This window comes from Heterocephalus glaber, unplaced genomic scaffold (assembly GCF_053883595.1).
Source record: "Heterocephalus glaber isolate CG9 unplaced genomic scaffold, H.glaber_assembly_v1.0 deba00001472, whole genome shotgun sequence".
In the NCBI taxonomy this organism is placed as follows: Eukaryota; Metazoa; Chordata; class Mammalia; order Rodentia; family Bathyergidae; genus Heterocephalus; species Heterocephalus glaber.
Window position 1 is genome coordinate 22,743,660 of NW_028258315.1, and position 26,945 is coordinate 22,770,604.

At 41.2% G+C, this 26,945-nt stretch overlaps 1 protein-coding gene across 3 annotated transcripts in view; it reads right to left on the reverse strand.

The window, feature by feature from the left end:
- Dcdc2 (doublecortin domain containing 2) overlaps positions 1-23,880 on the reverse strand; it is a 169,753-nt gene extending 145,873 nt beyond the window's left edge. For all 3 annotated transcript variants that reach the window (XM_004847611.4, XM_087181238.1, XM_013073281.3), the window contains exons 1-3: positions 23,743-23,880; positions 22,754-23,109; positions 18,686-18,740 (exon numbers count right to left, since the gene is read on the reverse strand). In XM_004847611.4, coding sequence (XP_004847668.1) covers positions 18,686-18,740; positions 22,754-23,046 — 348 coding nt within the window. In that variant the 5' untranslated portion in view covers positions 23,047-23,109; positions 23,743-23,880. The remainder of the gene's footprint in view (positions 1-18,685; positions 18,741-22,753; positions 23,110-23,742) is intronic.
- Positions 23,881-26,945: the final 3,065 nt, after the last annotated feature.

Below are 26,945 nucleotides of genomic sequence, written 5' to 3' on the forward strand. Positions count from 1 at the left end.
AATATGGAACAATTTTGCCAAAATTAACACATTGATAACAATGTTATCAAGAGACACTGTTAAGAGGATAAACAAGGCATTTAGTCATGGCATCACACATATATACTTTACCTTTGAAAATAAAATTTTAATAAACACACCAGAAAGGGATGTACTGAGACACTAACTGCTGGAGATTTTAAATATCATGTTTAATAAGCACAACAAGGGACAAAAGAGGACATTTTAAGAGTAGTGAATAAACCAAGAAGATAAAGCACACAGAGGCTGGAAGGAATTAAAAGAGTAGCGGGATGGAGATATCAAATTTTCTGAACATAAGATATGAAGAAAGAAGAAAAAGTCATGAAGGAAAATGGAAATGTGACATAATAAAAGATTGAGGCAAAAAAGTTAGTAAAGAATTATATTTGGAATTAACTTTTCTCCATTATATCTAAATACATAAATTTGGACATTATTCAAATATTTAGAAGTGTTTAAAAAATCTAAATACTTCTAAATATTTCTTAAAATTATGTGAGGTCAGGCTGGGGATTTAGCTCAGTGGTTTCGCCGCCTGCTCCGCAAGCGCAAGGACCCGAGTTTGATCCCCGGTACCCCCCCCCAAAAAAAATTATATGAGGTCACTTTCTTTAGTTTGTCTGCATGCAAATGCTCAGATTTATCAGATTGAATCCTACGTATAACAAGGAATTTCTACTCAGTTCTGGTGACAAACTTTATTTCAGGAGATCAAATTAAATGGCTCTTTTCTTTTCTTTTTCCTGTATTGAAAATTCCATACAGGAAAAGCTTCCCAAAGAAAGTAGTGCTTCCTCAGTAACCAAAAAACCAAGAATAAGAAATTGTAGACTGGAATATACATAACTTACACAATGATTTTTTAAAGTACACTTAATTCTGAAAATAATTAGAGGGAAAGTCAGTTCTTCATTTCTGGAAGCTAAAATATGACAGCAATGAAAAGGAAGAGAGCTTGTGTGCAATTCACGGATGGCCATCAAACGTATAAATACCCAAAGGCATGCAGTAGCTGCCTATCTGAGTGCTGTGCTGAGATAAATTCCCATATAATAGACTGCATTTTCCAAACACAGCCATTGTATTCTTTCTGGTTCAAGTTCTGTTCTACAATCTTGACACTCCCCATCAAGAGGTGATATGTTTCCCCTCCCAGAGAGATGGACTTTGAAGGAACTGACTGTAGGATAGATAGAAGGCAACAGAAGCGGTGACATCCAGGCAAAGCCTCCATACCTCTCTCCTCTTTCTTTCTCTTTCCTCCTACCCCCAACCACTGTTCTTTGAAAGACAGGAAGCCCAATCTTGCCTACAAGGAGAAACCACATAGAAAAGACAGGCAAAGAGGAGGCTCAGAGGTCCCGCCGGTGCCCTTATTAGTCACCACTGCTGGGACAGCCTGCAGATGACCTGGCATGCAGCCCTGGGTCACTCAGGAAGGCACCAGACATTGGGTTGCAAACAAAAGCCATCTCTCTGTGCCTTCCCAGAATTCCTAACACATAGGGTCAGTGAGCAAAATACCCTGCTGTTCTATGTTGTTATGGGGGAATTTATCATGCAGCCTTAATAACTGAAACACTTGTGTGTTCCAAGCTTCATAACAGGTGATAGATACCTGCTTCTGAAAAAGAAAATGTACCTCAAATCAATTAGAAGGGACAAAATCCTTAAAACAAGGATTAAATAACAAATTAAACTAATGCTGTGCCAGTTTAATAACTGGAACACCTTGTTTTAAAAACTAAATACTTTAAAACATATAGAATCGGCAATATTTAAATCAAAACCTGATTACAGCCATTTTCATTTGTTAGAAAGGCAGCATGGTTTACCATTCATTCATTAATATCATATTTGATGGCTGAGCAGTGTCTGATGAGTACCTGTACCTGACCTCTTGGAGCTCACAGTCTAGGAGGAAACATGGACTTCATTCAACTGTTCGATCCCCCAAATGTAAATTCAGCTATAACGAGTGCTCAAATCCTTCTGGAACCAAAACTTTGGAGACCTCACAAAACCCTAAGCAGATAAAGTACTAATTAAAGGTGCAAAGGGAAGAGGAATACTGAGTGGAAGAGGGAGTCATGAATACCATCTCCACTGTCTGCTCTGTCGAAATAGCCTGTTTTGGGCTGTGGATTTAGCTCAGTGGTTCTGCCACTTGCCTCGCAAGCACAAGGACCCAAGTTTGATCCCCAGTACCAAAACAAAAAAATAGCTGGTTTCCTTTCTTGTAATCTCATATGTATAGTGGATATTGTGTCTATACAGTAACATTTTTTCCCATCTCTCTTTACCCCATCAAATTATGTAAAGAAATATAATAATAATTACTATTATTATATTTAGCATGTAGTATATAGATTTAAAATACTGAAATGGAATAACAGCAGAAGTAGAAAAAGAAGAGGCTCACCCAGAGGTCCTGAGTGGGAAGGCAGGCAGTAATTAATGAGATTTAGCAAGAGTGAGACCCTGGGTTTGATTTCCATTAATGGGGAGAGGGAGAGAAGGAGAGATGGGGGAGAGGGCAGAGACAGAGGGTCAGAGACACAGAGAAGGTGAGAGACAGTCAGAGATAGAATCAGAGATAGAGACCTTGGGTTTGGGGTTGCTTCTGTGTAAAGAGGATGAGTGTATTTCCAGAGGTATGAAAAATGGTAACTTTAATTTTGGGAGAAATGAAACATTGTTATTGGACCATCAGAGTATATGTGTATTTGTCACATTTTAGCTTTCTAGCAACTGAATGCATTTTCTTGTTGAATATAATTCCTGCCTTATGACTTTTGGTGGGGACAGTTCCCCTCACCACATATAGAAGGTAGAGACCAGATGCCCACTTCATTAGCTCTCTGTAGCCCAGCCATTAGAATTTCACTTCTGCTTGGCCAACACTTCCACCCAGATTTTACCCCAACACTAATGGTCCAACAAAGCAGACAAGGTAAAAGTGGTGCTGTCAGTGGCCAAAATAAAGTCATTTCCAGAGTTGGCATCCACAACATGCATAAACAAAAACTGGGGGACAGTGAGCTAAAAGCTGGGTGTCTCCATTGTTCAGTAGTGGTGGCAGGTCTGTCTTAATGTCCAGGTCCTGTGACATCCTGTGCTCTGGGCTCTGGCTATCTCCACTTCTTCGTACCCACCTGCTGGTTCTCTAAGGTTAGTTCTCCAGCCCTGCCAGAAATTCAAAGATACCCAATATATTTTCAAACTTTTCTCTCTTGGCTAATTTACATGTGTATTTCTCACTCTATATATCTCAGTTTTTGTGAAACTATGTAAGCTGCCAATATTTGCAGAGCAGCTCCAAATCTAATCACATAGAGAAGTATTATGGTGTGCTATTTTATTTGCTGAAATATTTCCTTTTGCATATCTGTATGTAGTAACAATGTCAATCATTTATTCACATTACTACATTCACTCCATTCAGGAGTAATGGTAAACATCACCCCACACTGAGAGAAGATTTTGTAGCCAATTAAAAATTTGCATGTATATTTTCTCCTTTTGGTCAGACAGTCTATTAAAACACCCACTATGCTGTGACCGGTCCTGTTCTTATTCCACTTATGAGCTCAACTCACCTGGCCCTTACATCAGCAGCAATATGGTATAATTTCCATTTGCCAAATTCTAAACATGCATCAGGCATAATCCCAGGAGCTGAACAAAAATCTGTGTTTCTAATCCTCCTAACAATTCTTAAAAGAAGATATTATTTCCATGGGTATTTCAGGTGAAGAAAGTGAGGCCCATAGAAAGCAAGTACCTTATACCTTGAGAATTTAGGGTGAAATTCTACTTGGCTCCAACATTTGATCCCCTTCCCTACCATCTTCCTCCAATTGTGCAAGGTGCTTTATTTGCATGGCAGCTTGGTAGATGTTACTCAAAATATGTGGTCAGAATATCTACAAAAACCAAATGGCCTTCAGTCTGAGGAAAACAGAAAAAAATCATTCAATGGTTCTTGGCTCTAATCTCTTCATACTCTGTAGTAAATTTCCATGTAAAAACATTTTTGGTTTCCTGTGGGAGCCTTTTTATAAGCAGACATCCCCAAGTCATTTCAAGGACTGTATTGGAAACATTCACCACAAATATCTTGTTCTGCAGGGAATATTAGCAAAGGCCAAGAAATGCCAATTAAAAATTACAACTAAAATAACTCTAGGCAAGATTTTGTCACTAATAATGACTTGTTAAAGAAGATATTAAGGATCAAAGCAGAAATCAATGCAATGGAGACTAAGAAAACAATACCAAAAAATCAGTGAAGCCAAGAGTTAGTTCTTTGAAAGAATAAACAAAACTGACAAACCCTTAGCCAACCTTATCAGAAAAAGGAAAGAAAAGGCCCAAATCCATGCAATTAGGAATGAAAAGGGTGAAATTACAATAGACCCAGCAGAAATCCAGAGGATCATCAACACCTACTTCCAGAACCTATACACCAATAAGATGGAAAACACAGAAGAAATGGACAGATTCCTAGACACATATGAATTACCAAAGTTGAACGAAGAAGAACTAAAAGTCCTAAACAACACAATACCAATCAATGCAATTAAAAACTTACCAACTAAGAAAAGCCCAGGTCCTGATGGCTTCACTGCTGAATACTACAAGACATTTAGAGAGGAACTGCTGCCACTACTGTTTAAACTCTTCAATGAAATTGAAAGGGAAGCAATACTCCCAAATTCATTCCTGGAAACAAGCATCACCTTGATCCCCAAAGCAGAGAAAGACCCAACCGAAAAAGAGAACTACAGGCCAATCTCACTAATGAACATAGATGCAAAAATCCTTAATAAGATACTGGCAAATAGAATGCAGAAGACCATCAAAAAGATCATACACCCTGACCAAGTGGGATTCATCCCAGGGATCCAAGGATGGTTCAACATATGCAAATCAATCAATGTAATACACTATATCAATAGACCAAGGACAAAAACCATATGATCATCTCAATAGATGCAGAAAAAGCATTTAACAAAATCCAACACGCATTTATGGTAAAAACCCTATAAAAAATTGGAATAGATGGTCTCTACCTCAATCTGATAAAAACCATCTATGAAAAACCAACAGCGGATATCATACTAAATGGTCAAAAACTGAAATCCTTCACACTAAAATCAGGAACAAGACAAGGATGTCCACTATCACCACTCCTGTTCAATACAGTTTTGGAAATATTAGCCACAGCAATTAGACAACAGAAAGAAATAAAAGGAATAAAAATACAAAATGAAGAAGTCAAATTGTCATTATTTGCAGATGACATGATACTCTATATAGAAGACCCCAAGAACTCCACCAAAAGTCTTCTAGACTTAATAACCAAATTCAGTGAAGTAGCTCAATACAAGGTCACATAGAAAAATCAATAGCTTTCCTCTATACGAACAACAGACTCACTGAGACAGAAACAGGGCAAACAATCCTTTCACAATAACATCCAAAAAAACTGAAATACCTAGGAATCAACCTAACAAAAGAAATCAAAGACCTCTTCTCTGAAAACTATAGCTCTCTGAAAAGAGATTGAAGAGGATATCAGAAAATAGAAAGACATCCCTTGCTCCTGGGTAGGAAGGATCAACATAGTGAAAATGGCCATACTTCCAAAACTGCTATGTAGATTCGATGGAATCCCAACTGAAATCCCAGCAGCATACTTCATGGACCTTGAGAAAACAATCCAAAAATTCATTTGGAATAAGAAGAGACCCAGAATAGCAAAAGCAATTTTAAGTAACAGAGACATGGCAGGGGGTATCACAACCCCCAACTTGAAACTATGCTACAAAGCTACTGTGATAAAAACAGCATGGTGCTGGCAAAGAAACAGACCTGAGGACCAGTGGAACAGATTAGAAGATGCAGAAACAACTCCAGACACACTCAGCCACCTCATCTTCGACAAAGGAGCCAAACATCCTCACTGGAGGAAAGATAGCCTCTTTAATAAATGGTGCTGGAAAAATTGGGTTTCAACCTGCCAAAGACTAAAACTAGACCTATATCTCTCACCATGCACTAAACTAAAATTGAAATGGATTAAAGATCTAAATATTAAAACAGAAACACTAAACCGGATGGAAGAGAGTTTAGGAAGAACTCTTGAAGACATTGGTGTAAGAAAAGATTTTATGAACAAAACCTCAGCTGCCCGTGAACAAGCAAAAACAATCAACAAGTGGAATCTCTTCTTGCTAAAAAGCTTCTACACAGAAAGAGAAACCACCAACAGTGTGAAGAGACAATCCACAATGTGGGAAAAAATTTTCACCAGCTGTTCCTCAGACAAAGGTCTACTATCTCAAATCTATAAAGAACTTAAAAAAAATTAGAGCTCCCAAATTTAAAGACACAATCCAAAAATGGGCATCTGAAATGCATAGACATTTCTAAGACAAAGAAGTAGAAATAGCAAATAAACATATGAAGAAATGTTCAATATCACTGGTCATTCGAGAGATGCAAATGAAAACAATGCTGAGATTCCACTCACGCCAGAAAGAATGGCTGCTATCATGAAATCAACCAATAACAAATGCTGGTGGGGCTTTGGGAAAAGAGGAACCCTGCTCCACTGCTGGTGGGAGGGTAGAATGGTGCAACCACTGTGGAAATCAGTATGGAGATACCTCAAAGAACTAGGACTGGAAGTCCCATTTGACCCAGCTATTCCCTTGCTGGGTATCTTTCCAAAAGAATTAAAAGAATCATACCACAATGATATATGCACACCCATGTTCATAGCAGCACAGTTTGAAAGCAGCCCAAATGCCCATCAACTGGAGACTGGATAAAGAAAATGTGGTTTTTTAATAAAATGGAGTACTACTCAGCCATAAAAAATGAGAAATTAGAGACATTTATTGCTAAATGGATGCCCACTGAGGCCACACTCTTAAGTGAAATAAATAGGACACACATGTGTAAATACTGAACAGTTTTCTAGTGTGAGAAACTGAAAGTGTAAACAAAGACTAAAAGGTATAATAGATGTGAAATAGGAAGAAAAGAGCCAAAGGGGAAGGGGAAGTGGGAGGGGTGGGGAAAGGAAAGAAGGGAATGGAATTAATATGAGAAAATGAAAAAATGGAAACAAAGTCTTTGTAAACAGGGAGGGATGGAGGGGTTGAGGGGAGGTTAGGGGAAGGGGGAAAAATAAGAACCAAGAGGGATTACGTAAAGGTGCAAATTTCCAGTGATGAATGTCATTATATTGTATACCTAAAATGTACCAATAAAATAAAACTTTTTAAAAAAAGAAAAAAAGAAGATATTATGGAAATTAAGAGAACATTGTACCCCTTTTCTGGATTTACTTCCTAATTTTTAATCTTCCTCATATATCTTTTCCTTCCTAGGAGTATCAAACATAGCTATAATAAATTTTTTTAAAACTTCACTCCTTCCAATACCCCTTTTCAAGAGCAAAACCTTCTGAAAAATCATCTTCAATTAAATTCTTTTTTTTTTTTTTTTTTGTTACCAGGAATTGAACTCAGAGACCCAGGCTTGCCAGGCAGACACTGCACTGCTGCACTACGCTCCTGGCCCTCTTCAATTAAATTCTACTAACTAGGCTGAGTTGCTTCTCTACACACACACACACACACACAGTGTATCAGTGTGCTGTTCCTCCTGCCTGTGATCTGTGCAGGACTATGTCTTAGTCACCTATTTCCTCTTCTGTAAAATGGAAATAATGGCAGTCCCTACTTTATAAGGTTATGTGAGGCTTAATTTGAATAATCTTCTTAAAGTGTTTAGAACACTACTGAACACATAGTAAAAAACATACAAATACATACAACACTCATGATACATTCCAGTCTTGTATATATTCCAACATTTGGGCTGGCTTGATATACAATTAGTTAACCCATGTTACCAACAAACACAAACTGTGCCCCATCTCCATGAAGGGGAATGCCATGTATCCAGGGCCTAAGCCAGAAACGCAAGAGCCATCAAGTGCTCTAGCTTTCTTACTTCCACATCCTACCTCGCCCTAAGTTCTGCCTCACCAATATGATCCTCCTGCCATCTGCCCCACCTCCTCCACCGTGAGCACCACAGCTATGGCCAGCAGTTGATCTCTACACCTCCAGTCCTGTGGTGGCAGCAAGAGTGGTCTGTCAATTCCCTGCTGAAACCCCTTCAGTAGCTCCCAACTGGCTTTAGGAAAAAAATTAAAAGTCCTTCTAGAAAGGCATTAGTTGACTCCTTTGTACTTCTCAGGCCCCATGTCTTGCCCTCTCCATCCCACCCTCCAGCCCCACTCTCCTCCCCCAGTCCAACAGGACATAGGCACCTTTCTCAAGCACACCATGCACACCCTCATCAGCAGGCACTCACCTGTGCTGTGCTCTTTGCCTAGGACATTCCTCCTTCCCATGTTTGCCTGGCCAGCATCTCATTTCCTTTTTGTCTCCAGGTAAATGGCATTTCTTCAAGAAAGCTTTGAGGAAACCTGGCCTATGGTAGCTGCTCTTCCCAGCCTGAGCTGTTTAATCCTACCAAGCAGTGTCCTTGCTTGGGACAGCAGAAGCCCTCCTCTAGACCACCCATGCAGGAAGGCCGGAGCTTGGTGCACTTTCCTCATCATTGTCAATCCAACCAGCAGAAAGGCTAGCACAGGAGTTTGAACCTAGAGCCTTGCACATACTAAGCAAGTGCTCAGCCTCTGAGCTCCACTTCCAGCCCCCAAAACATTTTTTGATAAAAGAATTGGTGAAGTTGATTTTTCACTCCCCAAAAGTAAGAGCCATAAATCTGTCATTCCTTTGAGTAATAGTCATTCCTTTGAGATCCAAACTCTCCCACATGAAAGGAGGCTTCAATAACAGCAGAAACATAGAGCAATTCATTTGCAGACTCCTCTTCTCCAGACACTGACTGCAAAGCCATCTTTATAATCTGTAGGATCACTTACATGGAGTACTAGCAGAGTGCCATCATGGTTTTATAATTCTGTCTACATACTCAGAGTAATTACATGGTATCTGGGACACACAAGCTAAACTAACATTGCTATTGATTAAAATGCAAACATCTAGCCAAAATTATCTTTCTATGAATGAATACATTTATAACAAGTGTTGGACAGGTCCTCTTTGATGCAGACAAATTTGATGCATACAGCCCTTCTAACTTGATAGAGAGAGCAAAGGGAGTTTCTAAACAGATGGAAAGTTACAATTTGAATGTGATTATACATAAGCAAATAAGTTGGGGAGTGGGAGAGGAAAATAGAGTTTAGGAATAAATAAATGAGCTACTAAGTGAAAATGCTGAAAATTCCCAGCAGACAAATTGCATTGTCTGAAATGCATTATTTATATGCCCAAGCACACATGTTTAGATAAATGAAGAGAGACAAAGTTAATATTATTGATAAAATAATTAAAATAGATATAGCATAGGGAATAGGAATCTGATTAGAAAAACAGGCAAAAGGAAAGGCAATTTAATTCAATTTCTGAATACTACTTAACTAAGTTAAATATCAGCCAATTGAGCATTCATGAGAAATAAGCTCTACATTTATAAAAGCTCTACTTTTTTAAAAGCCTATTTCTATAGTGAAATATATATATATAGATTTCCACAATTTATAATGGTTCAAGTTTTTTGACTTTCCAAGGGTATGGAAGCAAGATCCACGCAGTAAAAACTGAAGAAAATTCTGATCTTTTCCGAGGCCAGCCATAGGTGCTACAAAACTCTCTGGAGTTGATGGGCAGAAGTAGGGGCTACATCTCCAAACCAACCACAGGGTCGCAAGGAAAAACACCAATCCCTTACTGTATGCTTTATAGCTAAACTATGACATTCCATAGGTCAATTGTACTAAGTGCATTTTCACCTTAAGATATTGTCAACTTAAAAGCACGTTTATCAGACAGTAATCCCATCATAAGTCAAGGAATGCATATACAGTGTATTGAGATGACAAATTATCATTTAATCCACCTTTTACAAAACCACCTGGGAAAATCCCCTACTAGCTAATGAAAATGTGCTCATTTCAAAAAACAGACTGTAAATATAACATTTTACCATTTAGAATATAATCTACAAAATGCAACTTGGGTAATATGCATTGTATATAATGGGTAATATGAGACCACTTGGGCTATAAAATGTTCAGAAACTTGGTAGCCCAGTTACATACTTTGCATATTTTGACAGATGTTGAGGTTTGTTTATCTTTGAAACTCAAAAATACTTACTACTGGAAGGAGATAAGAAACACAAAGAAGCATAGACTGCCATAGCAGCTTCCTAGAGAGACAGATTCCAGGTTAAACATTGGACACTGCAAATATATCAAATCCATTTAGTTGTCTCTCTCCCACAAGCCCTCACTACTCCAAGTTTTGCCCACAGCTAACAGGTAGGCTGAAATCAATCTTATTTCAACAAACCAAACATCCAAACTATGTAATCATGGGATGACATCTGAGCTTGATCTGGCTGGCTGCTTATAAAGGAGTCTTTCACAGTGATATATGGGAATTTTCACTGTTGACCAAGCCAGACACCAAGGCACACCACCTGCATATTTCATGTTGAAATCAATTACATCCAAATAAATAGCCCCACTTTTGAAAAAGGTCTTTAGGCCAGGAGTGATGGTGCTCATGTGTAATCTCAGCTATTTGGAAGCTGAGGCAGGTGGATTGCAAATTCAATGCCAGCCTAGGCAACTTACCAAGACCCTGTCTCAAAATAAAAAATAAAAAGCACTGAGGCTGTAGCTCAGTGGTGGAGCACATGGCCTAGCATGCACAAGTGAGGCCCTGGGTTCAATCCCCAGCACTGGAAAAAAAACAAAACAACACTTACATCCATCTATGTTTAAGTACATTAAGACTTGTTTTATTTTCTACATGGAGATTACTAGCCTACTATTTTTGAGACATGGGCCTTTTCTTTGTGAGCCATACACATACTCTCTCACAAGCCTCGACCAGCTCCACACATGAGAGATATTTGGCCACCTGTCAGACAGTCTGAGGCCAGGGACTGAGGAGATCCAAGAGCTCCTGGCATCAGCTCAAGTCCTCAGCCTCATGAGCTCAATGTTGTCACAATGCGACCCCACTGGGAAGGATAGAGGGGATGCAGCGCTGCTTGCTACTCCATATCTTTGAAACAAAGGGACCCACAATAAAAAAGAACTTAGTTTCTGAACAAGCTAGACATTTCAGATCACACACACACACACACACACACACACACACACACACACACACACACACAATTTCCTCAAAATCAAAGAAATATTAAATTTAAACTAGGTACTCTGACAGGCTATTATATCCTAATAAAAAATATCATACCACCAATGACTTTATACATTTGTCTCTTATTATTGATTCCTTTACATTTCATTTCCCTTCTTCCTTTAATACATCACTCTTTGAGTTTGTTTGCTTTTTTCTTTTCTTTTGAACATGCAATTTTAGAGAAAAAACATCTAAACATCCCTCTGGATGGCTAATATGTAGCTCATCTATCCTAGATGAGATGCTGTCTTTAGTTCTATATATAAAAAACATACTTCAAAAAAGGAATATTCACCCAGATCCATTTTATTCCTATGAGTTAACAATAGCTGGATTGCTTTCCCATCTTCTTTTTGTTTTCATGGAGCTTTCCAAAAAATTCTTTCCAAAAATGGACTACAGTTACCTGATTGGAATTTCTGACTGGAACATACATGGATTTTTTTTTCATCTGTATGCCCACTGTAATCTAGCCCATTGCCTGGCATTTAGCAGGCTTTTGATAAACATTCCTGAGAAAATGTGAAACTGCACAAGAACAATTTTTCATAAAAGCTTGAGCATAATTTACTGGTCTTCCATGGCTAGATGTTGCTATTTATTTAGTCACGTATTTCTATGATTTTTACCATACAGAAATAATCATACTTCTATCAAGAATAGAATCTCTGACTTCCCCCAGAAAACTCAATAAGTTTAGTTGTAATCAAAGTTAAACATCTCATGATTTCTCTTAAATGAGAAACCCACATTATAAATAAAGAGCAAAATAAAAGACAGATAATAGGAAGTTGGGAGATAGATCTTTCTCAAGTGAGAAGGAGATCAAGAGACAGGGGAAGGAGAGGAAGAGGAGGAAAGGGGTTAAAAAAGGAATTAAGATGTGTTATATACATGTGTGTTATGTACATGCACCATGCCCACACAAGGAATGTAAACATTATTTATTGCAAACATGTACTAAGGAAATCAGTCAATCAATAAATAAATGTCAATGAGAAGATGCAAGATATTTGGAACAAATGCTATTGACATATGCTAATAGTCAAACAAAGATCTCCACCTTTTAGTTTTTGATCATAGTTGATTCCAGTTATTAGTAAATATTTTTTATTAGACTAACATTTTTCAGATTGCCAAAGATACTTCTTTCTTGTTGTTGTTCAAACACACAAGTGCACATGTGTATGCACACACACACACAGACAGCTCACTAGTGGAACACTGTTAAAACAAGAAAATGTGAGAGAAAAAATGAAAGATAGCTGGTTTTTAGCAAAACTCTCTCCACAGAGCTCTGGAAAGTCTTACACAGGTGGAATCACCATAGTATAGTCACTGTGTAAACTGCCTTCCCTTAAAGAGTGCTTCTTTCTCAGCAGTTCTATGGCATGAGGGCAGTTTATAAAGTAAAAGTTTGGGGAGGGGCTTTCTTCATTATTGGAAGAATTTATGTCTGGGTTTTATTTTCTTGAATTCTTCAGTAAGGGTTTTATTTTCTTGAATTCTTTACTAAATTAGTAGACCTGAGTCTACTGACATAATCTGGAAATCTGTCCTCAAGGCAAAGAAAGAAAAAGGAGTTTAACTCTTGACCAGTCCCCCTTTGAGTTCCCTGGGAACCTAGAACCAGAAAGCTAAAGATTAGTGAGTTACAGCCCATCCCCACACTGCTGCAGTAAGGTTAATGATTACACTATTTTAATGCCTAGAATCCCATTTTACACCGAGAGCTTTAAGTAGTAGATTTCACGGTATTCAGTAGAGATTATGCCTAATGATTAAACTGAAATGTGAAGTTCTAATAATGACATTCAAACTCTGAAGGACGTTCATCTGAGTAAGTGGCCTGAGGTAAAACTCTATTTCCCACAAACTCTTCAGACACAGCAAAGGTTTATAATTTGAAACACTTTCTTCTTTTCTCTGCTCCTCCTCCTGGTATTTCTGAAGCTCTCCATCCTACTAACAAGGGAGGGGGAAAAAGGCGTATTCACATTCCCCTGAATGAAAATCCAAACTGAGGCTGGTGTGTTTGAGAGTGCTCAGGAGAACAGCTCTCTCAAGGAGGAGACTACTCCTCCTGGGAAGACTCCCACTAGGGTCTGATTATAATTTTAACTTATAGCTTCCTTTTTTTCTCCAGTAGTGAGGATTGAGTCTAGTACTTTCATACTAAGCTACATCCTGAGCCCTTTTTATTTAGTTATTTAGTTATTTATTTATTTACTGAAAAAGAGTGTTGCTAAGGCTCAAACTTTCAATCTTCCTGCCTCAATCTCCCAGAGTGCTAAGATCACAGGCTACAGCTTCCTTTTTAAGGCAGCACTTCTCCAAAGTATAAGCACACTTATTCATGAATAGGCCATTTTGCATAAGGTAAGTGTGATCTTCTGCTTCCTCTTCTTGCTGTCCTTCCCCTTGGGACTGACACCTCCACTAACCAATGACAAAGAATAGTCAAAAGAAGGGGAAACACCAAATATATCTATATAGATATATAGATATATAGATATATAGCTAGGTGGGAGGAGGAAGAGAGAGGGCACCAAGAAGCATGACAAAGGGCAGAGCTCAAATCAGCATAAGGACTGTCTTAGTTAGTTTTCCCATTGCTGGGACAAAATACCTGATACCTACAAGTTAAAGGAGGAAAGATTTATTTTACCTCATAGTTTGTAGAGGTTTCAGTCCATAGTCAACTGGCTCCAAGGCAGAGGAGCATGGCAAAGGGGGGATGGCGGAAGAGAAACAGTCCATGGCATGGCAGGCAGGAGGTAGCAAGCAGCAAACCTACATTTTTTTCTGTCCTTTTATATCCCACCCAGGCTACAAGCCTATTGACTAGTGCCACCTACATCCAGGGTGGGGCTTCCATTATCCACACCCAGAACTATGCTAAACCAATTTAGTTATCACACCCTTAATCCCAATACCATACACCCAAACCAGCATCACACATCTATGATTCAGCCACCTCCCCGAAACCCTAAGTATGAGCACATGAGGCTTTGGGAGGATATCTAGATACAAACTGTAACAAGGACCAAGGTATTTTTAAGGAGGTCCTTGTTACGGTTTGTACCTAGATATCCCTTCCAAAACCTCATGTTCAGCTGCTGTACAGCTTAGGGAGAAAGGGAGTTTGCTGTCAACATTGCCAACTTTCTGAGTCTGCCCTCCAAGCCTGACCAACAGCAAGGCTGTCTTGTTCTCTTTTCCTTCCATGCCACTTTTCACCCTTTCTCCCAAACACAGGTTTTGAGTCTTTCACAGATAAAAGTATTAAATAATTTCTTCTCCATCAAGTTGTAGAAAGGGGCATTCTCAATATCTTAATCTGGGAGAAAGAGGTCAAATAGAAAACATTCTATTATATTTAAAACCATTTCAAACTGTCTGATCCATACCACGATCCCTTCTGCACTGCCTCAGGCCTCCAAGCCCACTTTCAGCCTGGCACCCACACTACTTCACACAGTTAAAGCAAAACTGTTAAGAGCCACAAGGAGACCTGGTGAGGGTATCACTCAGGCAGAATCAGAGGTGTCCACTGCACCAGGACAGGGGACTCCCACAGACTCCTGAAGGTAAAAACGGAAGGAAGAAGCTGACAAGTTGACTTAGAACAGAGGAACACAGAGTGAGATCTTAGAAGAGGGAGAAAAGAGAGGACTGAGAAGCTGAAAAAGAGGAGCTACCAGCGTCAGAAGCTAAGAAAAATATCTTCCTAAGAACCACACCTCACGTGGGGAGGCTTAGAAGAAAGATGAAAATACAGCATAAAAAATGACTGAGGAGAGAAGCAAAAACACAGGGCAGCCTAAGAGGTCTCCTTACTGGGTGCTAGTAAAGGCAGCACCTGTGTATAGAGGCAAAAGGAAGTCTCCACTGAGCTCATGCAGTGTCATTAACCTCAAAGTAGGTGTGAACCACTACAAAGTCACCTGACTCCTGGTTTCTTTTATTCCTCTGGATTTTTCTTTTCCCACTTTACTCCTCCTGCCCCATTTCCTCTGCCACCAAAGTATTTGCCAGGTAACACTAGTCTTTTCTTTTGGATTAGTGGAAGACCTCCAGGTCTGCCTTTCTTGGTCTCCATGATGGGGTCACAAAGGAAGAGGAATAGGACTGGCTGTCCTTTAAGTGTCTCTTCACAAATGAGCTTCATGGAACAGAAAAGCAATAATGAGAACCACACACACTCACACACACACACACACACAAAACCACTTCAGACGTCAAAATGACAATTACGGCCTGGGGATTTAGCTCAGTGACACCATGTCTACCTCTCAAGTGCAAGGTTGTGAGTTCAATCTCCAGTACGAAGAAAATTCAGTATGTTGTGTAATGATGCATTATGAACACATTACATGGATATGAAGTGCTCATTTAAGGACAGCTCTATTGCTGGACATGAGAGATTGGAACCAATGGTTCTACAGAAAATGGAGTCACAAGAAATTCAGGCCAGGATCCGAGTTCAATCCCTGGTACCAAGAAAAAAAGAAATTCAGGCCGGAATTCAAGGTTTGGAAAGTTATGATAATGTTCCAGAAGAAGATGACAAGATTGTATTTGAATAAATGTAGATTTTTACATGAATAAATGTAGACTGTTGTACATGAATAAATGTATATTGTTGTATATGAAAAAATAGGCCATACTGCATCTTTTGAACCAAAAATTCATATAAGAGGGCCAGGGATTTAGCTCAGTGGTGCCGCTACCTGCCTCATAAGAGCAAGGTCCTGAGTTCAATCCCTGGTACCAAAAAAAAATTCATAGAAGACATGGTCTTACTTTGGAGGAACTACGGAAGCATATACAGTGAGGCTATGTCGGACAAAGGGACAATTCATGTCCCAGGCAGGACTGAGCAGGATGTCATCATACTACTTAGAACAGTCCACAAGTTAAGTCTCTAGTTTATTTCTGGAAATTCTCATTTAATATTTTCAGACCAGGCCCGGGATTTACCTCAGTGGTTCTGCCGCCTGCCCTGGAAGCACAAGGGCCCAAGTTTGATCCCTGGTCCCCTCCAAAAAAAAAAAGTTATTGAGATAATATTTTCAGACCAAGGTCCACCATGGGCAACTGAAACCACAGAGTGTGGAACCACAGATAGAGGGGGATTCCTGTAGTAATGCTGTGGAACCAACAGTCAAGTGATATTTCTAGGGGGACCTATGTTTTCAGAGTTCCTTTTTGGGGCGTGACACAAACTCGAAGTGTCCCTTCCTAGCCATGAAAGTAGGGGCTCCTGTTGCTGAAAGCAGGCTTTGGAGTGAAGGGCAGAGTGTGGGCTCTGGGGAGCAGAGTGTCTGTGAAGGTGCGCACTGCTGTTGAGACAGGGAGGAGAGGCGCAGGGAGCCTGGGAGAGCAGGCGTGGTGGGGGACACATCGAAAAGCACGTGTGTGCAGTCCTCATCACCTCTCCCTTCTCCGTCGCTCCCCCACATTTCTTCTTCCTTTTCATCCCCACAAGAAGGCTTTGCAGAGGAGGGCTGAGAAGAAAGGCTTTCACAGGGCAGAAAGAAGAAAAGGAACTCACCAGGAAGAAACCGAGCACAAGAGAGCCAGTCTTTCATTTGGAGACAAAGAGTGAATTTTTCACATTTGAGATGTGTGTTTATAAATCAGAACTCTGTGTGTATGTGTGTGTGTGTGGTTCATGCATCAGCCCAAAGTAAAGAGAAAATAATGGCTACAATCCCCAAAGCGGAAGAAACAATTCACAAGTTAAATTAACTACAGGCTTTGTGAATCTTTCTGCTACTAAAGATAATCTTTTAAGGACAAAAAGCATTTTCAATAAGTTTATTGCACACACCTGTGGCACTTTACTAGGCAATTTCTTCATCAAAGGCACTGAAATTCAGAGTAAATATCCTGTGCTTGCGTCATTTGGGAACTCACATTTCTCAAATTCCACTGCAGAAATCCAGGTTCCAGCCCCCATCTCATGCAAGGTGGCCTACTTCCAACAGGTATGTGTCCTTCAGACAGAACCTTATCCAGAACTAATCCACTAATCTACCCTTTACTCCTTTGTGCTACAGATATTAAATAGTGCTCATTCTTTAGCTGTAACGTAAGCACAACCTGAACAACGTATGCCTTTGTCTATCTTAAGTTATAAATAGCCTATCGTTTTCATGAATAATCAATATGACACATATTGAAGAACTGAAACAAAAAAAAAAATTTTGGTACTGGGAATCGAACTCAGGACCTTGAGCTTGCAAGGCAGGTGCAGTGCCACTGAGCCAAATCCCCAGCCCAAAAATATTTATTATTTTAAACCAGGTGAGGGAACAGCACCTCTTTCCATGAATTACTTGAATAAGGAATATGGCTTCAGTCTTCACATACTGCACCATGAGAATTGTTTCTTATGTGACTTTTCAAGAGAGCCTTACTTGGTCCTGTTGAGTGTGACCAGGATGGGAGAGGACTTAGAGAGAGGTGAGGACAGTCTCTCTGGTGCTCAGACTACAAATGATAAAAATGATTTTCCTTCCTGCCATCTCTCCCTCTGCAGACCTTCCACACAGAGGCGGCACCAGTGTATGTGGGGGTCAAACGAAGAGTGGCCACTGGGCTGGAGACAGAGTCCTGTCTGAATCAAACTACAACTCCCTGTCTCGTTGAGACACACCACTGTTGCCCCAACATCGTATTTACTACATTTTTTCACATACAAATTAAGGACTACCATCCTGCAGAATTACTGGACACCCTACTAGGGTTTCAGAAGCTACGTGGACCGTAGTGTCCTGGGTCTCCACTTTGCAAGACTCACCCCAAGTCTCTGTGTGAGCCTTTGCTGGCCAAGATCAAGTGCCCTTTAATACAAGTGCAAATGGTGTTTAGCTGAGGTCATGGCAGGTCCCACAGGGCTTCCACCTGTCTCCTTGGAGGGGCAGTCAGGGTAGTCCTGGTCCTTTCAAACACTGGGCAGTCAGAAGCAAGTTAGGAAGGTGGGGTGGGATTTGGTAAAAATTTGTGGAACAGCACTTCCTGTCAGAATTTGACAGGGAAGATTTTTGTGGATTTCAACCAGAGAGCACACAACTAAAAAACTGGAAAAACAAGAGCACATTTCATCCAATGCAGCATGTCTTCAGACACCCATTCAATCTCTATTTCTGACAATGGACCAAAGAAAGAACTATCTTTTCCTTAAAACATTTAATGTCCCATTTGTATGAGAATGTGTATTCTATAATTAGAATACCATGTAAACCTCTGAGTCACACCATGAGAAACAAACGAAATGACAATATTATGCATTTGAGCCTACAAAGTAAAATTTGCATTACCTCTGTGTTAACAGCATCCATTGATCTTTTCTTCATTTCTCCTATGTCCAAGTAACTGGGAAAAACAAATAAAAGGTAAGGGTTGCTTTTATAGGTGTTAAGTCAGTTACATAAATTTATTTTTAAACATTATTTTTAAAAGTAAAGCAAGTCATAGAAAATGCATAAGCCTAAAGCAACAATCAATAGGTATTAGAGAACTAAGAACTGCTTTCTACATCACCAACCAAAGCTGATATGTATCTACCCTAAACTCCAAGGGAATTGGAAGCCAGGTATGATGACGCACACCTGTAACCCCAGAACTCAGGAGGCTAATGCAGGTGGATTGCTGAGAGTTCAAGGCCAGCCTGGGCTACATAGTAAGTTCAAGGCCAGCCTGAACTACAGAGTGAAACCCTGTCTCAAAAAAAAAAAAAAAAAAAAAATCAAGGGCGGGGGATTTAGCTCAGTGTTTCCACCACCTGCCCTGCAAGTGCAAGGACCCAAGTTTGATCCCCAGTACCAAAAAAAAAAATCAAAGAAAGTCATAAATGCATCTATTAGGGAACATTTTCCCCTTAATAGTTAGCTGCTCACTATATGTACTATATATCTGGCTTTTGTACGAATTTGATAAAAAGTGGTTTATTTGTAAAGCTGCTGAGCAGCTCCACCAATCATAAACTTTTTAGGTCAAAGGAAGTACTGATAGGGAGTGTTAAAGTAACACCTGGGAAAGGCTGAAGACTGATCCGAAAAACCACTTTACTGGCACGGAAATGCTCAGGCATGGAGATTATTTAAGTGGTTCAGCACAGAGACAGATGGAGGGACTGGTTAACCTCTGGGAACACCTATTATTCCATTACTATTTGCTACAGATACTAACTAGTGATCATTCATTAGCTACTGCTTGAACACAACCTTCAAACTTTATACTTTTGTCAACTTCAAGCTGAAAGTCCATCATTGTGATTTGGTTCCAGTTTTAAATGGTCCCTAAACTATCCTTTGTACATAAAAGGTGTTATATAAACATTGTAATATAAAAAGTATAAACCTAGCATTCATTACCATAGAAGGATAGAGTCATTATCTCAATGACTACAATTGCCAAATTGTCAAAAAGAAGTTTTTATTAGAATTAACTTTGGCTACTAACGTTATTTATTGTGGCTACTGTTATTTGCTTTTTTGGACAGAATACATCAATTGATCGATATCTCTGGAAAGTATTATATATTTTTCCTATATGCACAGTAGCTATATAAGATAGTACAAACAGTACCCCGTCTTAGCAATAAAATGGGTCTTTTGTAAGTCTGCAAGGACTGTTTCTAGCATAAAACCAAAATACTCTGTCATACGTCAGAAAGTGATCTCAGATTTACAAGATTAACATAGTAGCCTCAGTGCCAAAAGTAGAGTCAACATTTCCCAGACCATAGGGACAGTTTCTGGGAAAATAGTCTCTTGAATTCTCTGCTATAAAATAAAGATTTAACTACCTGAAATTTAGATATGGTTCCAAAAATATAAAAATCTAAGTGAAAGGAATTCCAGCAGGAATTTAATGGTTTCCATTTAGAAAATATTTTGCTGTCTTCCCCAACATCATTTAGAATCCACATGAAAGCCCACAAGTTACCCTCAGTACCTTTTGAGCTTTCTTTTGTTCTGCTAGTTGCTTCATTTGTTATACAGTCTTACAGAGCTAACCTTCAAGTACATTCAGCATTTAAATCTTGCCATCTGTCATCATAACTACAGATACTGCTACTTTAACACAAATGTAAGAAGCGAGTCGTCTGTCAGCACAGAAAACTAACCATGGACACTGTTATAACAAACTCAGCTTTCTTGTGTGCACTAAAAGCAAAAATAACTGTGCAAATCTCTTATATACACATGCAGAGTGATGTGAAGTACCCCTTCTGTTTGCTTTGGAGCTATGTCCTTTTATCTTGTGTACTAGTAATGCCAAACAAACAAAATAATTCAGTATGACTTACTGAAATGAGTCTACAATTTCTAGTTGTTCACAGCTTCTGAACCAGCTTCCCATACCCATAAAATTACTTGATGTGGAAATTATTTAATTAAGAAGTATATAAAGAACTTTGATATTTACAGAACATATTCATATCCATAGTATTTGCTTTTTATAACACTCCCCTGGGGTAGGAATGGTTGCATTCCTTTTCCATATCAAGAAACTGACCAGCTGGTCAAGAACACAACCAAGAAATGGCTAAGTCTCAGTCTCCTGTTTTAAGTTACAAGTTTCTTTTAGGCACACAGTTTCCTCTAGTTCTTTTCTGTGAAGTGAGACAAAGTGTACTTAAGGGAAGTTTCAAGGAATACAAAAATAAATCCAAATATAATCGATCCAAAAATAAATCCAAATATCCTTCATCTTCTATAAAAAGATTGTCTGGTATAACAAAAAGTAGAATACATAGAACTAAATTAGGTAATGAAGGATGATATTAGAGAACTTTAGTAGTATTTGGGAAAATATTTCTACACAACTAACAACAAAATCCAACTCAGGAAGCTGACGCAGGAGGATCGCCATGAGTTCAAGGCTATCCTGGTCTACATAGTATACTCAAGACCAGCCTGAATTATATAGTGAGACCCTGTCTCAAACCCCACCCCCAAAAATCCAAAATCATAGATTTATGATAAAGATTTTTTGCTATCTTAACCATGGAATGGGGAATTATCATAAGATCTAGGAATTTCACTCCTAAGTATATACGCAAGAGAAATGAAGACTTCATAGAAGCATTATTCATACTAGCCAAAAAGTGAAATAACCCAAATATTCATCAGCTGCTTAATGGATAGGCAAAATGTGGTGTGTCTATATCACAGTCTATGATTCAACACCAAGAAGAATGCTATCCAGAGCCATGCTACAACAAGGAACCTTAAAAATAAGTTGGACACAAAGGGCACTTATTGTCTGATTCCACTTATAAGAAATGTTCAAAATACACAGATCCATAGAAGTATGAGATTAGTGGTTACCAGACAATGGGGGAAGGGGAAATCAGGAGGTTTAGATTTCTTTGGCGGGGGGGGGGGGGGGGGGGGTGTTACAGAAATGTTGTAAAATTGGTTTGTGATGATGTTTGTACAACTCTGTGCATATACTGAAAATCACTGAAATAGAAGGATGGAATGTTTAGAAGGATGGAGTGGGTAGGTAAGGAACATCTCAGCAAAGCTATAAAGAAAAAAAACACATAAAATTCCACCTGTCCCATACTGCCCAACCCCACCAGCTCTCACTCTGATATAACTCACGGTTTTACCGCATGCACTTATCCCTGTGCATTAAAACTCAGTGCACCTGTGGTCTCTCCCATTAGATTGGGACCTCCTAGAGTTGAGGGGTCATGTCATGTTCATCCTTGATGCCTCCCTCACAGACCCCAGAAGCATTTGCTAAGTCACTGAACATCCACCATCAGTGAGCTCCCTGCCAAGAACCCGGGAGCAATCCCTGTCCTTTGAGCTGGAGGCAGACAGGTAAATAATACAGCAAGCCACTAAACTTTTGCAAGCATTAAGTTAATAGCATGAACTTGCAGGGGGGTGGGTGGAGGTCACCAAAGCCAGGCTCTGCCCATCATTAGAAACTAAAGATTGGAAGAATATAAACAATGGTGGGTGCAAAGTAGTTTTCTCCTCTGGTGATATACCATCCCACACTTTGGAAGTGATCTTTAAGAAATCTTCATTTAAACGAAAGGGCTAAAAAAAAAAGGTGAAAAAAAACCGAATAGAAAAAGCATAAATACAGTAGCAGTTTGGTTGCTAACCTTGCAAGAATGTGCTTTTAAAATTCCTCATTTACACAAATTTTAAGCCTGTACCTACTGCCACCCAAGTGAAATCCCTCCTGCGATCCCAGTTTCAACCTGCACCCCCAGCTGCAAGGGGGGCCCTGAGAGGCAGCACCCCAAGTGGTAGTCGCCCTCCACACTCCCAGAAGTGGATGGGGGTCGCTCACCGTCTCCTGCCACTCTCCCACCGCCGAGCACCCCGGAAGGAGGGCGCTGCGGACCCACTCACTTGAGCTTCTTGAAGGCCTCCTGGCCCCCCGCCACGTAGTTGCCGCCGCTCTCGATCTGGTCCAGCCTGCGGATGCGGTGGCCGGTGCGTGGCGTATAGATGTTCCTGACCGCCCCAAAGGGCGCCTGGACGCCGCCCGTCACCTCCTTCAGAAACACGTCGAAGCTGGACACCTTCTTCTCGTGAATGACGACGCGACGCCCCGCGAAGAACGGGTCCCCGTTGCGGTACACGAACACGCTCTTCACCACCGGCTGCGACAAGTGGCTGGACCTGGCGCCCGGGTCGCTCATCTTCCCCGGGGGACCGGGCCGGCACCGCCTCTGCCCCAGAGGCCTCGCGGCGCGGGTCGCCTCCTGCAAGGGTCGGGACTGAGACAGCCGGACCGACGGGACTGCGGCGCCCGCGCTCCGAGACTCTCGGCTCAGGGGCGCAGCCTCGCCTGGGCGCAGCACATCTGCCGGGCTGCACCTGCCTCCCACGGCGCTCACCGGGGCACAGGTGCGATGGGGGCGCCCCTGCCGCCCGCACGGGACGGGAAACCTGGGACACGTGCGCGCGGGCGCACACACGCGCACACGCACACTAAATACGCGAAACTCAAGTTTCCACCACCGCGTCTCTGCTTGTCAGTGTGCAAACAGCTTAGCGTTCTCTGTTCCCCTCTGCCAGCCTCCCGCCTTGATCTACTGTTTGGCCCCTTTGGTCCCGAAGTCAGTTAAGACCCTGGCTGGAGTTGCCTAGATTTTTCTTTGCTGAAAAATAAAAACCTAAAATGCACCGAGACGGACAGACCGGCAGAGACAGAAGGACAGACAAAAGACAGACGCCAAGACGGAGACCGAGAGACCGAGAGAGAAAGAGGGAGAGACGCCACCCTCGCGTGTCCGGGACCCCCGATGACCAGCGCCGCGCGGTGTCTAGGCGCGGTGGGCCCGGCCTGCACCCCACCCGCAGTGTCAGGGTCCCAGGGGCGCCGCCCGCGGTACCTGGGGACCTTCGAGGCTGCGGCTTGTTGGGATCGTGGTGACCCAGCTGTCCCTCCCCGCCTGCTTCCCTCTGCGGGCCGCGCTCAGCCCCGGGGAGCCTGGTTGTTACTTCCCGCCGTTTCCACGGCAACCGCAGCCGCGCGGGGACTAAGTGGAGCTCCAGCCCTGCGGCCAGGCGCGAGAGTGGGGCACGCCCGGGGCAGAGGCCTGAGGTCGCGCTACACGGCGACGCCTCCTGGGGCGGGCGCTGGGCACTTGGCTGCGAAGAGGTTTGTCCAGGGGGAAAGCTGCTTCCTTAGGAGGCTGTGCCCCAGAGCCGACCTGCAGGCGGGCTGTGCAGATCAGCAGATGGAGGATTTTGAGAGTATTAAGAACCTCAGTGAAGTGCCGCTTTGTCCACTCCAGACCGGGACACACATATTGTGGGTAATTGTCTTTAAAAAGTTGAAGAAGGCACGGGGGTGTACGCCTACAGCCCCAGCATTCTGGGAGGCTGAGGCAGGAGGATGGCAAGTTACAGCCCAGCCTGGGCAATTTAGTGACTTATTTAGTCTCAAAAACTTGTGATCTTGTGCAGAGGGATTTAGCTCAGTGGCACCGCACCTGCCTCGTAAGTGCATGGTCCTGAGTTCGATCCCCAGTACAAAAGGAAAAAAACAACTTGAAATCTTGCAATTCCTCTCTGCCAGTGCTCCCTAGTCCTCCTAAGATCTTACTGCTATGTGTCATGTCCATATTTTATGACCAGGTGATCCTAATTGATCATACATGAGTACAAATCATATCTGTCATTGATTGAGCACTTCACCATGTTCCAGGCACTAAAGTAGGCACTTTGCATAGATTATCTAAGTTAATGTTCACAATAGCCTTCAGAAGTTAATACTGCTCTCTCCTCAGATGAGGACACTGAAATGTGGAGAAGCCAGGCCTTTCCCTGAGGTCCCGGAGGAGGGTGCAGCCCCACTCTGTTTTGCTCCAGAGCTTCCCCAACCACTATGCCACAGCACCGTGTGCGTGAGTGTGAGGCATTGCAATCCGGGGAGAAATTTTCTACCAAAGCCATGGAACACATTAATGCCATGGCAGCTACTTTTCAAAACAAGATCACAGAGCAGGGGACACAGAGATGATGATAGAACAGGGAAATTCCATGAGCTGGTGGTGGGAGTGCACAGGTCGTAGCATGGCTGAGGAAGACAGCTGTGCAAGTGCTGTGCTGTCCCATGGCCCACGAAGACAGAATACAATGGAGGGCAGGGACTAAGCACCAGTACCCCAACTGCCTAAGGCTCCCCAACACCTGTACTAACCCACCAAACAACAAAAGCAGGCAACACTGTGTGAAAAGATTAGGACTTTCCGGATGACAACAGCAGCACATTAAGTAAGCCAACCACAGGCCCCTTCTGGACATGGGATCCTGTCACCAGTCCCCAGGCCATGCATGTCTGTATTCTGATGCCTCTCACGGTGTCCCCAGCCCAGAATTGTCTCTGGAGCTGCCTGTTGCACCTGATGTTGTCATACATGTTTAACATTTGGCTCTTAGAGGGGAGGAAAAGACCTTGATTGATACATATCATTTGCCAATTTCTGTAATCGACTTCTGTCTGACATGACTGCAGGCAAGAGCTGCACAATAGCATGACATTGTGCGGTATTTCAACCACACAGATACGATAGGCACAAATTATCTCATAGGTGGCGATAATAGTAAAACATAAGCAGGGACGAGTTTGAAATATTTATTATATTATCTCTGTTGTCAATGTAATGCATTCAACTGTACATCTATATTATTTAATTTTTAATAATGAAGCATTTAAAATTCCTGAAAATTTAATGGTTGACTCCCTGAACTAGGTAGCTCCTAGCACACCAGCTTTTCCAGACTAGCTGGAGGGAGGCCTGGAAATGCTTTCCTCTCTCCTGATTTCTCAAAACCTCTCTTTGCCTATGTTCCTTTTCTCCACAGTGGGCTCATCTATTCATTTGCTCAAAGCTGGCACCTACACCTTTCTCTTCCTCACATATAAAACTGTGGCAAAGAAACAGCCAATGACAACAGTAACAACAAAAATAATCCTATATTTGCAATATTTCTCCCTGTTCCTTTTGCTTGCTAAAGTGGTTTTGAAGATTTTTTTTTTTCTCTCAAGCAGAATCCCAACAGTCAGCAAAAAGAGGATTTGAGGAAACCAGAAAGGTTAGATAAGCCCTGATCATAAAGGACTGAGGTGGAATGAGATTCACTTGGATGGACACTAGAGAATGTGTGAGACCTCATAGCAAAAGGCAGGAAAGAGTATTTTGTCTCTAAGCTCTTTTGTAAGTGTGTGGAAAGCATTGAGAATAAGAGAGATGGCCAAAGAAGATACTTAAAGAATCATACTGTGCATTAGAAATCACAACACCAAGCGTTGGGTGCTTGCTTCCTCAAGAGTAAAATGTCTAGATGCTTTCAATTATATTTTGCTGGCCAAATAATTATTTTGATGTAACATTGTGCTTAAACAAGACCATCATGCCCTGCACTTACAAAGAATCTTCAGCCCATCACCAAGTTCTGTCAGTTCTACCCCCAAATGTTGCTCGAATCCATTTGCTTATCTCCAAACTCATTTCCTCCTCCCAAAGTCAGGGTGCCAATCCCCAAAAGATCACCCTATCTCAGGTTCTACTTCCCTACTGTCCATTCTCCACAGGACAGCCAAGCTGAAAGGCTTGTTGGAAAAAAAAAATGTATTCACCATTTTCTAGCTTAAAACTCTTTCAAAGCTGATCATATTTTCTAAGATGAAATAAGCAGCATCAACATCGATTACAAAGTCATGAACACACTACCCCTGTTGCCTTGGCTTCCATCTTCTCTGGCACACCCCTCCCCCTGGCTCTCCAAAGTCCATGCTTGTCCTGCTCCTTCTTTCAATTTCCTTTGGAACACTCTTGATGTCCCTGCATGCTCACTCAGTCACCATTCATTTGGCTCCCCTCAATGGATACTGGAAATCCCAACTTAAACGTCCTTTTTCCCTGTCCTGTACCACTCGCTACACTAGGATGAACCTCCCATATACTATATATTTTTCCTCCATATGTTTAGCCAATAATAATTATAAATCTTTGTGTATGTTTAACTATAAATTTTTGTATATTTATATGTTTGGTCTTAGTGGAATAATATGTTATATGCATAAACT